An 18673-nucleotide genomic window follows, 5' to 3' on the forward strand; every position below is an offset into this window, starting at 1 on the left:
TTGGTGGAGCAAGTTGGTGTAGGGACATTCGGATGGTTTATGGGTTTGGTAAGAGGATGTGTCTTTTGCTGGTAGTGCAAAAATTATTTCATTGGCAATTTATTTGTTTATTTATTCTCTCTTTCTAATGGAGAGAGATACTATTGGTTCTTCATGGATTATGGCTAATTACTATTACCAATACTTGTAACATAGTTTGAAATGATGTGTCAAACTATTTGGGTGTTGTTCTTGTCTGACGGGATTATGTTGCGTCTAGCTACATAGAAACATAGAAACCCTACAGTGCAGAAGGAGGCCATTCGGCCCATCGAGTCTGCACCGACCACAATCCCACCCAGGCCCTACCCCCATATATTTTACCCGCTAATCCCTCTAACCTACGCATCCCAGGACTCTAAGGGACAATTTTTAACCTGGCCAATCAACCTAACCCGCACATCTTTGGACTGTGGGAGGAAACCGGAGCACCCGGAGGAAACCCACGCGGACACGAGGAGAACATGCAAACTCCACACAGACAGTGACCCGAGCCGGGAATCGAACCCGGGATCCTGGAGCTGTGAAGCAGCAGTGCTAACCACTGTGCCACCGTGCCGCCCATATTTTCTCTCTGTTCAACAAAATAGACTCCTTTCTTGTAAATGGGATTTCTATATGTCTCTTAAATGTAATAAAGTATAGGTGTTAGGGAGGAATGTTATTATGGAGAGGTTTATTTGGTTGAGTAATTGAATAACTTATATTCTGTACAGTTTTTTGGCAACACATCTCATTTTCTAGTTTATTTTTTAAACTTCTAAATAGTGGTGCTAAAGTAGTGTGGCGAAGAAGACTTTTCTTTTGGAAGTCTTATTGAAAATGTTTCTCCACCCACTTTCCAAATGTATATGTACGGAAATCAACAACATATTTTAAGTGTTTTGGCTTTATGGCTGCTGATAGACCCAAAAAATGGTGCCTCCCTAAAATAGCCAGTTATATAAGATATTAGGCTGGTAGATTGAGAAAGTAAAACAAATAAGTTACAGCAATAGAACCATTTAAACATTGGGAGTAACTCTGTAAAAATAACTTTGTTTAAAATTCAATCCGATATTAAAGTAGTTGTTTGTTCGTATAGAATCTGAGTGTTGCTGAAACAAAATGTTTGTCAAAGCTTTTCATCTTGCACTCGGACATTTGCAAGAATAAAAATTCAGGGAAGACGACAAATTTATACGGTATGAGAAGAAAGTGCTGATTGGCAAGTGGATTCTGGTAGAAACATTGTCATTGAGAATGCACCAGTTGATGGTGACTGACAGTTAACTGCCAAACATGTTTGAAATTTAAACCAGGCAGCTTGACTCTGGTCATGACATTACCCTGAGGAATGAGCCAGTGAATGGTTTTCACTTATTTTTATTTAGCTGAAACCTAATCTACTTTCGATTCATATCATACATGGTGATCCAGTTAATTTATGATTGGTTATTTTACACACAAGGGTAGTTCTGAAAGTATGTCCCCAGGTACACATTCCGTTATCATAAGGGCTAAAGTGTTGTGTTGTAATAGTCTCAAAGTCTAGCCATAATTATCTTACTATGTGTGAATTGGTCAGGCTTAATCTATCTTAACTTTTTTTATTCTGACACTCCATTTAACTGAATTCAAACTGAGTCTCTAAAATACAAAGCATTTTCAAGAATGTTCACAAAACGAAACCATTGAAAACTAAAATATATTTCTGTTACCATTAAAATTTAAACTGCACAAATTGCCCATGACTTGCAACTTGAGCTGGACAATAAATGCTGACTTGCAAGAAGAAATTAAAACAAAAAAAAGTTTGGTGTTCTGTAGTGTAGTGTAGTGATAGTTCACAAAGAGGATAGGAGGAGCTGCCAGATAGTGGGAGCTCCCCCAGAACCAGGCTGAGGTCATACTGTCACAAAATAACAATAATCCCTTTGTCAACGGGTTTGAAATTGAGGTTAAAAATGCCACATGTTTCTATCTTTTAAAAAAAAATTCATTCACGGAATGTGGGTTCGCTGGCAAGGTTCCTTGCCCGTCCCTAATTGCCCTTAAGAAAGTGGCGGTGAACCGACTTTTTGAATTGCTGCAGTCTGTGGTGTAGGTACATCCATGGTGCTGTTAGTGTTCTGGGATTTTGACTTGGCAATATAGTACCAAAGATGGTGAATGACTTGTAGGTTTCAGGTAGTGGTTTTCCCATGCATCTGCTGCTGTTGTCCTTGTACATGGTAGTGGTCGAGGGTTTGGAAGGTGCTGTCTAAGGAGTCGTGGTGTCCATCCCTTGGAATAACCTGTAGAGTACAGAGCTGCTCGGGACGAACATAAAAAAACTACTGCATCTCTTTCCAAAAGCATGTTCTGAGGTGGTGTACAATGGTCTCCCACCACAGCTTCCTCTCTAGGTCGTCATGCAGCGGGGTTGAGACTCTGGATGTGTGAGGAAAGATCTGAGGGGTGGGCCTCTCTCACCACCAATCTTGGTGCTTGTTTGAAAGTACTGGTGATGAGGCATTCTGCCAAATGTCTTTGACAGTCTGCTCAGGGAACCATTCGACAGGATCTTTCACCTTGACCATCAGCACACAATCGCTAAGTGTCACTGTGTGCTAAGATTTTACCCGCCTCAGTGATGCAAAGATGGGTCTGGCCAAGCTGCCATGTAGCGTTCCAATTAGTTGGACTGTCTATTCCTTGCGGAAAAGTTTTAATATTTCAATAAATAATGTCCGACAAATTATTTGAGTTGTGAATGGCTGTAGCTCCCACAGAACTGGATCTTGCACTGCCCTCCAGAAGCACCTGCTGTTATTGCCATCAGCTTCTCACCGCTTAAACCAATTTATACTCCCATTAGAGACTCTACCATTAATTCCACTTCTGACTAGATTGACTCCATCTCAAGTGTTGTGATCGTTTAATCATCCTTAAGCTTCTATTTGTCAGGTTAAAGATATAGAGTACCCATAAGACTTGTTGATCTGCCCTGCTGCAGATTATATAGAGCTTCCTTTAACAAATGCACTCTAACTGCTATTGGAACTACCGTCCCTTTGCTGTGAGCAACAGCTGAAATCTGCCAGGTGAAACCCCTCTCTGCCTATTATATCAACATTAGCCCCTCTGAGGATCTGCTTGCATGTGAGTCATATCACAAATCTCATGAAAATCGGGACCTGAGCATTTCTGGGTCTCAGGAGATTGGATTTCTTATTCAGGTTCTGCCAATGCTGCAAGATTAAAATGGGTCACTTCTTCAATTTAAAAACAGGGTCTTCAAAGCATTGTATAAAAAATGTGAACGGGGGTGCACACAGCAACCCCGTTTCTGGGAGCCATTTGTGTTGAGCTAATAAAGCAGCAAGCTGCAATCCCTGATCAGTTATGTTGAGCAGTTTTGCCATGAGAATTTTGTATAGAGTTGTAGCAGACGTGCAGACTGCTTGGCTGGAGTCACAAACTGTGAAACAGCTGGCAGTACAGCTTAAAATACAAATGTCATAATTTCCGAATCATTTGTGCCTGGAAATACCATGAATCAGTCAAAACCTGTATTCTGAACTATGATGGGAGAAATTTGATAGCTTAATTAAGAGCATTGTTCAAAATATTTATTGGTTTAAATGTTTTTTTTAAAAAAAAAATCCCATCCACCCCCCAACATAGTTTATTTAAATTGAACAGTAAAGTGATAACGTACCCAATCTCATGGCTACAGCGGTACTGTGAGAAAGTAAAGCATGTGAGGGATCCTCTTGGGTTGAGTGATCATAATATGGTTGAATTTCTGATACAGATGGAGGGTGAGAAAGTAGGGTCCCAAACCAGTATCCTCTGCTTGAACAGAGGGGAGTACAATAGGATGAGGGCGGAATTGGCTAATGTAGACTGGGAGAGCAGACTGGTAGGTAGGACAGCTGAGGAACAGTGGAGGATTTTTAAGGAGATTTTTCTAAGTACACAGCAAAAATATATTCCGGTGATAAAGAAGGACTGTAAGAAAAGGGATAACCAGCCGTGGATAACGAAGGAAATAAAGGAGAGTATTAAATTAAAAACAGATGTGTACAGAGTGGCCAAAAATAGTGGAGAATTAGTGGATTGGGAAAGCTTTAAAAAACAACAAAGAACGACTAAGAAAGTGATTTAAGAAAGGAAAGATAGATTATGAAACTAAACTAGCTCAAAATATAAAAAATGATAGTAAAAGTTTTTACAAATATATAAAAAGGAATAGAGTGGCAAGAGTGAATGTTGGACCCTTGGAGGACGAGAGGGGAGATTTAATAGTGGAAAACGAGGAAATGGCTGAGACTTTAAATAAGTTCTTTGTGTCGGTCTTCACGGTGGAAGACACAAATAGTTTACCGAATATTAGAGATCGAGAGTTGGTGGGAGGCGAGGTCCTTAATACAACTACTGTTACTAAGGAGGTGGTGCTTGGTAGACTAATGGGACTGAAGGTAGACAGGTCCCCGGGCCCGGATGGAATGCATCCCAGGGTACTGAAAGAAATGGCTGAGGTAATAGCAGATGCATTAGTAGTTATTTATCAAAATTCACTGGAATCTGGGGTAGTGACGGCTGATTGGAAAACAGCTACTATTACGCCGCTGTTTAAAAAAGGAAGTAGACAAAAGGCTGGTAACTACAGGCCGGTTAGCTTAACGTCCGTAGTTGGGAAGATGCTGGAGTCCATCATTAAAGAGGAAATAGCAGAGCACCTGGATAAGAATGGTTCGATCAAGCAGACGCAGCATGGATTCATGAAGGGAAAGTTGTGTTTGACGAATTTACTGGATTTTTATGAAGATGACTCGTGATTTCCAGAAGGCATTCGATAAGGTGCCTCACAAAAGGTTGCTGCAGAAGATTGGGGTACATGGAGTTGGGGGTAAGGTGTTGGCGTGGATTGGGGATTGGCTATCTAACGAAGCAGAGAGTTGGAATAAATGGGTGCTTTTCTGGTTGGCAGTTGGTTACCAGTGGCGTGCCGCAGGGATCGGTGCTGGGGCCTCAACTGTTTATCATTTACATAGATGATCTGGAGGAGGGGACTGAGTGTAAGGTATCAAAGTTTGCTGATGACACGAAGATGAGTGGGAAAGCGAATTGCGTGGAGGACGTGGAAAGTCTGCAGAGAGATTTGGATAGGCTGAGCGAGTGGGCGAGGATCTGGCAGATGGAATATAACGTTGGCAAATGTGAGGTTATCCACTTTGGAAGAAATAATAGTAAATTGGAATATGATTTAAATGGAGAAAAATTACATCATGCTTCTGTGCAGAGGGACCTGGGGGTCCTTGTGCACGAATTGCAAAAACTCAGTTTGCAGGTGCAGCAGGTGATCAAGAAAGTGAATGGAATGTTGGCCTTTATCGCGAGGGAGATAGAATATAAAAGCAGGGAGGTCTTGCTGCAACTACACAAGGCACTGGTGAGGCCGCAACTGGAATACTGTGCAGTTTTGGTCCCCTTATTTGCGAAAGGATATATTGGCCTTGGAGGGAGTGCAGAGAAGGTTCACCAGGTTGATACCGGAGATGAGGGGTGTAGCTTATGAGGAGAGATTGAACAGATTGGGTCTGTACTCGTTGGAGTTTAGAAGGCTGAGGGGTGATCTTATAGAGACATATAAGATAATGAAGGGGCTGGATAGGGTAGAGGCAGAGAGATTCTTTCCACTTAGAAGGAAAACCAGAACTAGAGGGCACAGCCTCAAAATAAGTGGGGGCCGGTTCAGAACAGAGTTGAGGGGGAACGTCTTCTCTCAGAGGGTAGTGAATCTCTGGAATTCTCTGCCCATTGAAGTGGCGGAGGCTACCTCATTGAATATGTTTAAATCACGGGTAGATAGATTTCTGATCGGTAAGGGAATTAGGGGTTATGGGGAGCAGGTGGGTAAGTGGAACTGATTCGCTTCAGATCAGCCATGATCTTGTTGAATGGCGGGGCAGGCTCAAGGGGCTAGATGGCCTACTCCTGCTCCTATTTCTTATGTTCTTATGAGCGTTTGGTTACCTTCATGTCCATTCAAATTTATGACCACCATTTCAGATTTCTCCTTGACCTGGTCCCTGTTGGGCCTGACCACTATGGTGTCCTGTAGAATTTAACTATGCGGCTGCTCTAAATTGTTTTCTGTGCGGTCCTTGCCTGCAGGTAGTCTGATTGAATGGCTGGAGGTCTTTTGTGTGAGAAGCCTATAGGAGCAGGTAGTTTTACTGGGGGAATGAGGCAGATCATTTGGCAGGGGTGGGGGAGATGAGAGTTCCTGATCATGCTGGGAAGACATCTGCTGGTCAATTGAGGAGATTTGTTGAGTATATTGTGGACTGGGAGGAGGCACTCCAGCTGATCCTAGCCCAGAAATTGTGCTATGTTATTTACTGCATTGATTCAGCCTTGTTCCACCCTTTAAGGTGGCGAATTTCCTGAGGCTCAGGAAACTAGATGTTCTGTGGGTAACAATAGAATGACTGTTGAAATGAAGACATGCTGTCTCTATAAAATTAGAAATGGGTTACCAATCTCCCATTCCATCTCTGTTAAAATTGGAAGTGGACAGGTTCAGTTCCTGTTTCGCTTTTTATTTTCACCTGTGACAAGACCCCCAACCCACCTGTTTTTGGGAGATGGGATTCATCCCTGTTACCAATAAAAGAACTTGCCACATCCCCACAGTCATCTTGCCTGCTGTCAATGTTACACTCCTCTCCAATGTTGTCAGTAACATGACTTTCATTTTTGTTGTCAGTGCTGAACTTTAGTCCACACTTGCATGATAGAATCGAGAACCTTTTATTCATAGATTCATAGAACCCTACAGTGCAGAAAGAGGCCATTCGGCCCATCGAGTGCACCGACCACAATCCCACCCAGGCCCTACCCCCATATCCCTACATATTTTACCCGCTAATCCCTCTAACCTACTCATCTCAGGACACCAAGGGGCAATTTTAGCATAGCCAATCAACCTAACCCGCACATCTTTGGACTGTGGGAGGAAACCGGAGCACCCGGAGGAAACCCACGCAGACACGAGGAGAATGTGCAAACTCCACACAGACAGTGACCCGAGCCAGGAATTGAACCCAGGTCCCTGGAGCTGTGAAGCAGCAGTGCTAACCACTGTGCTACCGTGACGCCAAAGATCAGCAAGGCTGACAGACACACCTGTCCGATAATTGCTGTTTCACATACAAATCACTTAAATTAATATATTTCAAATCATACTGACTCTTTAATCTGTTGAAACAGCCATATATTGAACCTAATGCATTTGTTTCTAGTGGAAAATTGGTTTCTCCTAAATGGAAAAATTTCAAAGGATTAAAGCTTCTATGGAGAGACAAGATTCGACTGAACAATGCTATCTGGAGGGCATGGTACATGCAGTGTGAGTGAAATCTCTTTACCTCACTCTTTTCTCGGTTGGTAATTTGCATTTACAGTTTTTGGCAAAGTACAGCGATTCACGTTTCCTGTATCAGTTCATTTTGCTGCCTCATTGTTGTGCTATCTTACCCTGTGTATCCATTTTCACTCCTCCAACCTGCTCAAGTACAAGGTTAAGTCAGTGTCCATCAGTTAATATATTGGTGACTGGGAAGTCGAGGTTAAATTTATTTTTTCCCACCCGGATGATGACTATTGAATGTTCTTGTGTTTGAACAAGTTTGCACCATTGGACATAAACAAGAACAGATTAATTTGAAAATTGTAATATTTATACAGGCCTGACTTTTTAAAATGACTTTCTTTCAGGATGGATGATACTCCTCAAGTGCTTCTGCTTTTTTTCATGACTCTTAAAAGCAACGTTAGAAAAAAGAACTAGCAGATATTAGTCAATTCGCATTGAATTTTAATAATCTGATTTTTAACATGTTTTCACTAGCCTGTGTGTAGAATAATCTCTACTGCAGGTAGAGGATCCTTCAGAAAGAAATGGTTACCCACAGTTTCCGCTGTTACTGTGTCCCATTGTGACATTCTGTTGTCATTCTTTGCTTGTGTTTACTTTAAAACAAGCATACAAGAACAATGCAGGTTATTGCTCCGCAGCCTCTGTCATTGCTGTGCAAAATGGCCATGTTGACTATTATTCACTTGTTGGCTGGTGCCCTGTCCGATGACATGGCTTAGAAGAGACATTTTGTAATTGTATATCTGTCTATATAAGAACACAAGAAATAGGAGCAGGAGTAGCCATTCAACCCTTCGAGCCCACTCTACCATTCAATGGGATCTTCCACTTCAACACCATTTTCCTGCACTATTCCCGCATCTCCTGGTGTTTATATCGATCAATCTCAAATCTTGGAAATCCTCAATAACTGAGCCTCCACAGCCCACTGAAGCAGAGAATATTCCAAAGATTTACCAGCCTCCTGAGTGAAGAAATTCCTCCTCATCTCACTCATAAATGCTCTGCCCCTTATTCTGAGATGGTATCCCTGGTTCTGAACCACTCCTTTCCTGCATCAACACTTCTGAGCCTTGTAGAAATTTTGTATGTTTGAATGAGAACACCTCTCATCTATACTCGAGAGAATAAAGGGCTAGTTTATTTAACTTTCCTCACAGGGCAGTATTTGCATCCCAGGAATTAGTTTAGTGAAACTGTGCACTCCTCCTATGGCAAGTGTACCTTTCCTCGGGTAAAGAGACCAAAACTGTGCACACTGCTCCAGTTACAGTCTCAGTAAGGCAGTATATAATTGCAGTAAGACATCTTTACACTTTTGTATTTTCAGACATTTTAATTGCTTGCTGCAACTGATTGGGAGCTTTCAAAATAAAATTTTCTTATCTCTAATATAGTCTCAATAATGTATCCCTATAACGTGTTTGTTTGTGAGATCCTCTCTTGCCCATTGAACACACAAGGGTGCTCCAGTTTCCTCCCACACTCCAAAGACATGTGGGTTAGGTGGATTGGCCATGCTAAATTGCCCCTTAGTGTCAGGGGGACTAGCTAGGGCAAATACAAGGGGTTATGGTGATCGGGCCTGGATGGGATTTGTGTTCGGTGCAGCCTTGGTGGGTTGAATGGCCTCTTTCTGCACTGTAGGGATTCTATGATGATTCTATGATTCATTGATTGTTGTTGCCACTCGTAACCAAATAATTATTCAAGTTTTGAGGGTTAGTTGACTGATGTTTAAGCCTGATACTCTCCTCACTAAATTCAGATGTTGCTGGATATTGTTTAGAGCAGAATATCTAGTAATCTTTTGTGCAATCCCCCCCCCCCATTTTGAATTGCTAATGCTGTAAAATGTCCATACTTGCTTGTGTAACCAAGGTTTTGTTTTCTCTTAGATGTAGAAAAACGTGACAACCCAGTTTGCCACTTTGTTACTCCACTAGATGGAACTATTGAGTTTGATGAACCTCGACGTCCAGAAGTAAGTGAAACTCTTTAAGGGGAGACTCCGATAACTTTTATGGGAAGATTCCATTTTTTGCACATGATTTGTTTCTTTTTCTGTGCTTTATTGCATAATTCTTTTGGTTCTTTTTCTATTCTTTACACCAGTAAGATTGTCACTTACTCCTTCACCGAGAAAAGAAAAATGTCCGAAATTTCCAAGTTATTTTCTAATGAGCAGGATGCACTTTTGATTTTGCAATAACCTTAATATGATCATTTGGGTTCATTGTGCAAGATATCAAATGCTGTACAAAGTTGAAAGATTTTGAATGAATCCTGTTTTCCCATCCCCCAGGCAGCTGTAACAGAAGGAAAATTCTGGAAAAGAAGAATCGAGATTGTAATAAGAGAGTACCACAAATGGCGCACATACTTCAAAAAGAGGGTATGCTGTTTAAATTCTGGTGTTTGCTATCAAGTGATTCTGTTGTTTTGAGTTGCTTAGCGTTTTGTGCCCTGGAAATATGAGTTCTTCCGAAACAGTTAAGGGAATTGAAAAGCCAATTGACTATTAAAATGAAAGGATAATTTCTCCGAGGTTTCTGAAATCCACATTTTGCAGTGATCGATTTTTCTTTAATATGCTTCTAGCTTTTTCTTTTTCTTTTCCAGTTGCAGAAGCACAAGGATGAAGACCTATCAAGTTTGATTAAAGTAAGTTTAAAATGAAAAACATTCTCATTCACTAAAGTTGAGTTCTTTTTAAATATTCTGTTTGAGTTTGAAATGACAAGAGTGTGATGTGATACCAAACACTGACTTTGTTCCAAAGGAGTGATTGCAACAATTCACCATGTGTTCTGGTGGAAATGTACATTTCTGAGACTGTTAATCATGCATTTTCTAATGTAAGATTTTAGTATAATTTTGTCTCAGAGTTAAAAGTAACACAACTGTAATTGCCTCTGGATGTCAGTTAAGGGGTGAGTGACAATGGTTGCATTTACATTTGCATTTTAAAATTATTGCTAAAACTCTCAGATATGCTTTTAACGGATTCTGTAGAAGGCAGCTATCAGATATGCTGATATATGATTTGCATGTTGCAGCAATCTTGTACAGTAGCTTGCTGTACTCGGGTGCTGCAGCATGGATTGTCAAAGAAGCATGACTATTCAGTGAATTCTTGAACTTGGGCATAAAGATGAACACGCTTACTAAATTATCAAATTTGGCCACCAGATGATTTTTGATTCCTCATCCTGCAACAACCCTTGCCAGCATGTCCCTCTATCTCATGGCCACCTTGTTCCCTACCAACTTTCTACATTCTGCTGTTATTCTGGACCTAGACCATTGTATGTTTGTCTCCTTCACTCCTCATTCTACCTTTGTTTACCAAGCCTTTAGCCCCAAGTGATAACCCTGTTGTTTAGAATTAATCTGTTCTAAATCCCAGTGCCTTGAATCCCCCTTGTTGAAGTCCAGGTCAGAGGCTTTCTAGTCAGGTGACCTTGACCTATACAAGAAAGCCAGATAAGATTGAAGGAAATCCACCAAAAAGCCAAAAAAAAGCCACACGGACCCCTGCCGACTATGGCAAGGTCTGCAAGACATAACAGGCTACAAGATGAAGGCATGTAAAATTGCCAGCACCAACGCATCCCTCCCTGATGAGCTCAATGCATTTTATGCTCATTTTGAGCAGGAGGTCAGCAAGAGCACTCCCTCCACCCCGGAAACCTTGGACGAACCTGTACCTGAAGTCACCATTGCAAATGTCAGAGCAGCCGCCTTTAAGGTCAATCCATGGAAAGCAACTGGCTCGAATGGGGTACCCAGATGAGCACTCAGATCCTGCGCAGACCACCTGGCGGGAGTATTCGCAGACATCTTCAACCTCCCTTCACAACAATCTGAGGTCCCTATCTGCTTCAAGATGATGACCATCTTCCCAGTACCAGGCAGCGTGCCTTAATGACTATCATTCGGTGGTTCTGACATCCATCATTATGAAGTGCTTCGAAAGGTTAGTCATGGCACGAATCAATTCCAGCCTCCACTACAGTTCGCCTACTGCCACAACAGGTCCATTGCAGATGTCATCTCTATCACCCTGCAGTCAATCCTGGAACACCTAGATAACAAAGACACCTATGTCAGACTCCTATTTATTGACTACAGCCCAGCCTTCAATGCCATTATTCCTACGAAACTCATCTCCAAACTCTGTAGCCTGGGGCTTGGCTCCTCCCTCTGCGACTGGATCCTGAACTTCCTAATCAGTAAGGATAGGCAGCAACACCTCCACGATCATCCTCAACATTAGTGCCCCACAAGGCTGTGTCCTCAGCCCCCTACTATACTCCTTATGCACCTATGACTGTGTGGTCAAATTCCCCTCCAACTTGATTTTCAAGTTTGCTGATGACATCACTATAGTGGGTCGGACCTCAAACAATGACGAGGCAGAGTACAGGAATGAGAAGACTAAGGAAATTTGGCATGTCCACTACCACTCTCATCAACTTTTACAGGTGCACCATAGAAAGCATTCTTTCTGGTTGTATCACAGCTTGGTATGGCTCCTGCTCTGCCTCAGACTGCAAGAAACTACAAAAGGTAGTGAATGAAGCCCAATTCATCACTCAAACCAGCCTCCCACCCATTGACTCTGTCTGCACTTCCCACTGCCTCGGAAAAGCAGCCAGCATAATTAAGGACCCCACGCATCCTGGACATTCTCTCTTCCACCTCCTTTCATCAGGGAAAAGATACAAAAGTCTGAGGTCATGCACCAACTGACTTGAGAATAGCTTCTTTCCTGCTACCATCAGACTTTTGAATGGACCTACCTTGCATTAAGTTGATCTTTCTCTACACCCTAGCTATGACTGTAACACTATGTTCTTCACTCTCTCCTTTCCTTCCCTATGAACTGTATGCGTTGTCTGCATAGCGCACAAGAAACAATACTTTTCACTGTATCCTAATACATGTGACAAATCAAATCAGTCATTAAAAGCTTCCATAAGATTGCCTTGTTGCACCCAACATTGTTCACTTACTGCTTTCCACTTTCTGTTTAGTGCCTCAATTCTTTCTCTCTCTCCTTGGTCACCCCAACTCGCCAAAACACATATGAAGTTGTACTAAAAGGAATCATGAGAATTGTTCAGGCTAGTTCTTAAACTGCAATATTAGACAGTAAGCAATAAACACTGCCATCTGCTGGATATAAAAGAATCACTTTCTAAACTTCATTTAGAGTCACTTTAAAACATCCTGGAGTGTATTTATCCTTTGTAAACTGACAATTTTCACTTTTTAAATTTGTGTTCTGACATTTTCTCCTATATGATGCATTGTATTATCTAGCCCCTAGCTCGGAACATAATATTGTGAGGAAACATTTGAATCTTATTTTTTTTTTCTTCCCTTCACAACAAATTAAATCCTATGGTATTAATTTTCTCTCCGTTCTTCAATGCCTCTGATCAGCTCCCTTCAGCTACCTGCATGCCTCTTATGTACCTCATTAAAATAATACTGCTGCTTCTGTCATGGCTCTGGGTAATGGGCATCTTACACAGTTGCTTAGTTATTGAAGTGCAGTATTCCAGTATGATGCTGCCGCTCTGAGGCGAGTCGAGAGCTAACATAGTTTAATTCCCACAAACAGAAATGAGATTGAATGAATAAATCTTAGGATTTAATTTTGTGATTACTTGGGGGGACGTGCTTCATGTTTGAACAATTTTACATTTTTAAAATGCATTAAATAATAGCTGCATAAGTATATTTCTAATTATTACACCTTCAGTATAATAAAATATGCCACTAGGATTGCCGATTTTTATTTGAATGAGAGATTTTTTTTTATATATCAAGTTGAGAATTTATTGGCTACTGGTGAGAATGCTGTAGGTTTCATTTATCAAATCTAAAGTATTTGATTTAAGTGTCCTAGTTTTAAGAATAGTCCTGTGGATCATAAGTTAGTTGATAGAAGTTGCTTATATTTTAGTTACAGTAATCATTCTTTCTATAACATTGGGTAACGATGTACAGCTTTCCGGGTTTGATGATGGCTGCCCCGAAGCCTGTTATATTCCATTTCAAGATGATGATTTGGCAGTGTGGCGTGCAAAAAGGAAAGGAAGTGACACACCAGTTCCTATGGAAGAGGACCAGCTCCTGGATATGGACATGTTAATGTCTGAATTCTCTGACACTCTTTTTTCAACTTTGTCCTCGCACCATCCAGTTGCCTGGCCCAACCCAAGAGAGATTGGTTAGTGACAATTGCGAGCCACGTTTTTTTTACATTGTTTGCGTTACGTTTTTACAAAGATTTTGGTGTATCTCTTCAAATGTTATATTTCTTTTATTGTTGAGAAGTCCTGTAATACATAAATCTGCTTGCAATCTGTGTGAAGTTTTAATCAAAATTATCTTTGATCATTAATGTTCTTGTAGTTTCTATGTATGCTTTGATTTAAAAAAATGGCAGTTGTGTCAAAAAATGGAGACACTGCTTCCCCAACAGTTACAGGTCAGCGTATGTGCTTTCCTATTGCTTTCATGTGCATAGTGACAAATTTCACAAATACTGGGAGTGTACTTTTTGAATTTGTAGACCCAGGCATCTTCAGCTGCTTCATCAATGACATTCCTTTGGATGTTCATTGATGTTTGTTGTTGATTACACACTGTTCAGCACCATTCATGACTCTTCGGATACTGAAGCAGTCCATGTCCGAATGCAGCAAGTCTTGGATACGATTCAGGCTTGGATTGACAAGTGTCAAGTAACATTCACATCACACATGTACCAGACAATGATCATCTCCAATGAGAATCGTAACTATTGTCCCTTGACATTCAGTGGCATTATCATCATTAAATCCCTCACATTCAACAACCTAGAATTACCCATTTACCAAATGTAACTGGACAGCCCTATAAATACTGTGGCTACAAAAGCAGGTCAGAGGCTAGGAATCATGTGGCTAATAACTTGTCTCTTGACTCTCCAAAGCCTGTCCATCTACAAGGCACAAGTCAGGAGTGTGATGGAATCTTCTCCACTTGTCTGTATGATTTCAGCTCCTCCAACAACAATCAAAAAGTTCAACTCCATCCATGACAATTCATCTTGTTTGATTAGCACACCATCTACAAACATTCACCCTCCACCACCAATGCAAAGTGGCAACAGTGTGTGCCATCTTCAAGATGCACTACAGGAACTCACCAAGGTTCCTTAGACAGCATCTTCCAAACCCATGACCACTACTATCTAGAAGGACAAGAGCAGCCGATGCATGGGAACACCACCTGGAGGGTCTCCTCCCAGACAGCCTGACTTGGAAATATATCGCTGTTCCTTTGCTATTATTAGGTCACAATCCTGTAACTCCCTTCCTAACAGCACTGTGATTGTACCTACACCACATGGGCTATAGTGGTTAAACTAGACTACTCACTATCATGTTCTCAAAGGCTTTTAGGGATGGGCAATAAATTCTGGCCTAACCAGCGATGCCCACAACTCATGAATGAATTTTTAAAAAGCCTTGGTTCTTGGCATTAGCTGCAAGACAATTCAATTAAAGATCAGATTCCTTATCAGTACTTGCCACTAAAGTCAGAACCAGGATGAAGGACCAAGTCGCAGCTGGGATAGGGGAAGAGCAACAATTTAAAGTACTTTTAACATAAAGCATCCTAAGTGTGTAAGTGGATTATTTTAAAATAAAAGATGACACCAAGCCATGTAAACAGTTGCTCGATCAAATGACCAAACGTTTGGTCAAATAGGTAGATTTTAATGAGTATCTTAAAGGAGGAAGGCGAGGTGGAAAGGTGGGTATTCTAGAGCCTGGGGAATAGGCAATTGTAGGCACCATTGTCAGTGATGGAGTGATTAAAATTGGAGATGCATCAAAGGTCCGGGTTAGGTTTGTGAGGCTGGAGGAGATTACAGAAGTAGAGAGGGCCAAGGCCACGGAGGTAATTGAAATTGAGTTTTAAAATCGAGTTGTTGCTTGACAGGGAGCCAATGTAGTTCAGCGAGCACGGATGATGGGGAAACAGGATTTGCTGTAAATTAAGATGCAAGCAACAGAGTTCTGGATGACCTCTAGTATATGGGGGGCAAAATGTGGGAAACTAGAGTGTTTTGTACTCGTCAAGTCTGGAGATTACAAAAGGCACGAATGAGGGTTTCAGTTGCAGGTGAGTTGAGATGGGGTATAGTTGGGCAGTAGTGGGAATAGGCGGTCTTGGTGATGGCACGAACATGGGATTGGAAGGTCACCTGGGATCAAATAAAGCACCAAGGTCACAAACAGGCTGTTTAATCTCGGTCTGTTGCCAGGGATAGGGTTGGAGTTTCTAGCTAGGTAATGGAATTTGGAGTGGGAACCATAAACTGACTCAGCAGTGGATGAGGTGAGAGAGGTGATGGAAAAGTAAAGCTGGATTTTGTTGGCATACATGTGAAAGTTTAAGCTGTACTTTCTGTTGATGCTGCTGAAGGGCAGCTTGTTAATGAGAAATGGGAGGGCGAAGGATTATAAGAAATTTAGTTATGTGGGTTAGTGGAAAGGAGGGATGGGGCAGATGCAGTTGATCAGATGATTTTGATCTTAGTGGCAAAGGGGTCCATGAGCCCCTCTCACCTGTTGCTTGAGGGAAGGGTGGGGTGGGGGGATTTAAGAAAATGGTTTGCAGTAAAGCAAAGAAGCCAGGTATTATCTTAGCATCCCAGAATGATCCTGGAATAATGAGTGGTTTTAGCAGATGTGGAGCAGGATTCAAAAGCATTTAAGTGGTCCCACCAGAGCTAGCAGTAGATAGCTAAACTTGTTATCTGAATATTCTTTCAAGTCTACGGCTCTTGGACCTGAGGGAGCCGAGATGTGTGAGAGAGAGTAGCACTTGGGGATAGGGCATCAAAAGTGCTGCTGAGGGCGTGGGTGAACAAATTAGTAGCTGCAGGAATGTAGTGGGTGATGGAAGACAAAAGGCTAGATTGGGATTTTGATAGTGCAGTTGAATTGGAGGATTGTTTTTTTTTTGCAGGGACAGATACAGAAGGATTGGGGTGTGGAAGGGCATTGTGAATAGAGTGAAATAATGAAGTGATCAGTGTAAAACTTATCAGTGATACGACAGGACTAGCAAGACCACATGAGATGACAGTCTGTGTTGAAAGAGAGCTTGTGTAGACGAGTAATTGTTTTTGTGATGCCCAAGTTATACAAAATAAAATGTTGGGAAAACTAGCCCTTCAGGCAAAGTATTCAATGTAAAAATAGTTTCAGTTAACAAAATTGGCGTTTTAAGCGTTGTATATTTGAAACTCTTTCAATACTTCCAACAGCACATGCAGGAAATGCTGATATGATTCAGCCTGGATTAATCCCTCTACAGCCCAACTTGGATTTCATGGACACTTTTGAACCTTTTCAAGGTAAGATTTGCATAATGCATACTTTGAATTTAAAACTGTTAGGTTTATGTGCTCTATTAAGTGAGTAGAAATTAGCTTATTCAGTGGTATTTTACTGAGCTTTTGTTGAATATATTCATGATAGAAAAATTGGTGTTATTGTGACGTAGGTGTACTTTTAAAGTAAGTTACTGTCAAATTGCCCTAGTCGCCACACTCCGGCGCCTGTTCGGGTCAATGCACCTAACCAGCACATCTTTCAGACTGTGGGAGGAAACCGGAGCATCCGTAGGAAACCCACACAGACACGGGAGAACGTGCAAACTCCACACAGTGACCCAAGACGGGAATCGAACCCGGGTCCCTGACTTGAGGCAGCAGTGCTTGCCCCGTGCCACCCAGAGATTTTTAAAAATCACATTCTCTGCAGCTCTCAGCGGTGCTGAGTTGTCTATAGAAGCCTTTTTGTTGCCCCCATTCAGTGGTTTTAATGGGGTTTGTTTATTTTCACTCTGGGCTGTTTTATGACCCTGCGTTGTTAGGAGGATGGTCAGAAACCCCAAAGTATTTTATGGAACCTGCCTGGATCGCAAGTCTTGCACCTTTAATTTGGCTAGGATAAGTATGATATGTTTCACATCAGGTATGATTCAAATAACCAACTAGGGAACTTTTATCAAACAACGTTTATTTAAGAATATAGTTAACATGTATAGAAAGAAAATTAGCAAAAGTTTTTATCAATTATAAGCAAAAACAAAACAACCACAAAAGTGTATAACCCTTAACAAATATATCCAAGATGTTCCAATCAAACAAAACTCTCCATAAACAAAAAAAACCCCTTTTCAAACAAACAAAGAACAATACAGCACAGGAACAGGCCCTTCGGCCCTCCAAGCCCGCGCCGCTCCCTGGTCCAAACTAGACTTTTCACAGGTTTAACACCAGCTAAGACTAATGCCCACGTGATAGTGGAACTGAGTCCTTTGCTTGGAGAATTGAAACCCTGACTTCTCAGCTTGTAATTTTAATAGCCCTCTGGATACTCTCAGAACAGTCTGAAGTCAGAACAGCTTCCCAGAACACCAGGGAGAGACACTGATCAAGCCACCAACAGTAGAATTTCCAAAACCAGAGAGAGAGAGAGAGACGCTGCTTTCAGTCTGATGTCCCTTCTAAAACTAACTCTGCAGCCAGCCCAAAACAGAAAAAAAACCTTATATTCACTAGGAGGAAAGAAACCTGTCCAAAATACATGACCTTCCTCCTAACAATAAAACAACCTGGAGTAAAAATAAACAAGCCCCATGTAAACCACTGAAGGAACAATGAAAGAGCTTCTATAGACAACTCAGCAATGCCGAGAGTTGCAGAGAACATGATTTTTAAAAAAAAATCCGAAAAGTACACTAACGTCGCATTATGGGGAAACATCACAAAACTCATGAGGCCTTGTTGATCATTTTCATATTTTTAGATATATCAGAGTATGGTTTCTGGTAATACTGTTTGTTGATGTATCAGTTTTGCTCATTGTGCACTTTCCCACTTTGAGTACCCAATTTGGCTGTCTTCACTTCGTAAGAAGTTTAACAACACCAGGTTAAATAAACCTGTTGGACTTTAACCTGGTGTTGTTAAACTTCTTACTGTGTTTACCCCAGTCCAACGCCGGCATCTCCACATCATGTCTTCACTTCGGCAGGGAGCTATGAAATGTTCAGATATTTCAAAAATATCAGTCTTTTCTGGCTGTAGTTCTCTGACTTTTTCTCAACTGTTGCTTCTATTTGGGTCGCATTTTTAGCTTT

General features: G+C 41.4%; 1 protein-coding gene across 2 annotated transcripts in view; it reads left to right on the forward strand.

Annotated features, from left to right (window-relative positions):
• The window catches only part of mlxip (MLX interacting protein), a 120059-nt gene that overhangs the window by 44353 nt on the left and 57033 nt on the right, over positions 1-18673 (forward strand). For both annotated transcript variants that reach the window (XM_078227515.1, XM_078227514.1), the window contains exons 2-7: positions 7314-7420; positions 9349-9434; positions 9756-9845; positions 10073-10114; positions 13472-13694; positions 16791-16880. In XM_078227515.1, coding sequence (XP_078083641.1) covers positions 7314-7420; positions 9349-9434; positions 9756-9845; positions 10073-10114; positions 13472-13694; positions 16791-16880 — 638 coding nt within the window. The remainder of the gene's footprint in view (positions 1-7313; positions 7421-9348; positions 9435-9755; positions 9846-10072; positions 10115-13471; positions 13695-16790; positions 16881-18673) is intronic.

The sequence above is a fragment of the Mustelus asterias genome, chromosome 13 (genome assembly GCF_964213995.1).
Source record: "Mustelus asterias chromosome 13, sMusAst1.hap1.1, whole genome shotgun sequence".
NCBI lineage: Eukaryota > Metazoa > Chordata > Chondrichthyes > Carcharhiniformes > Triakidae > Mustelus > Mustelus asterias.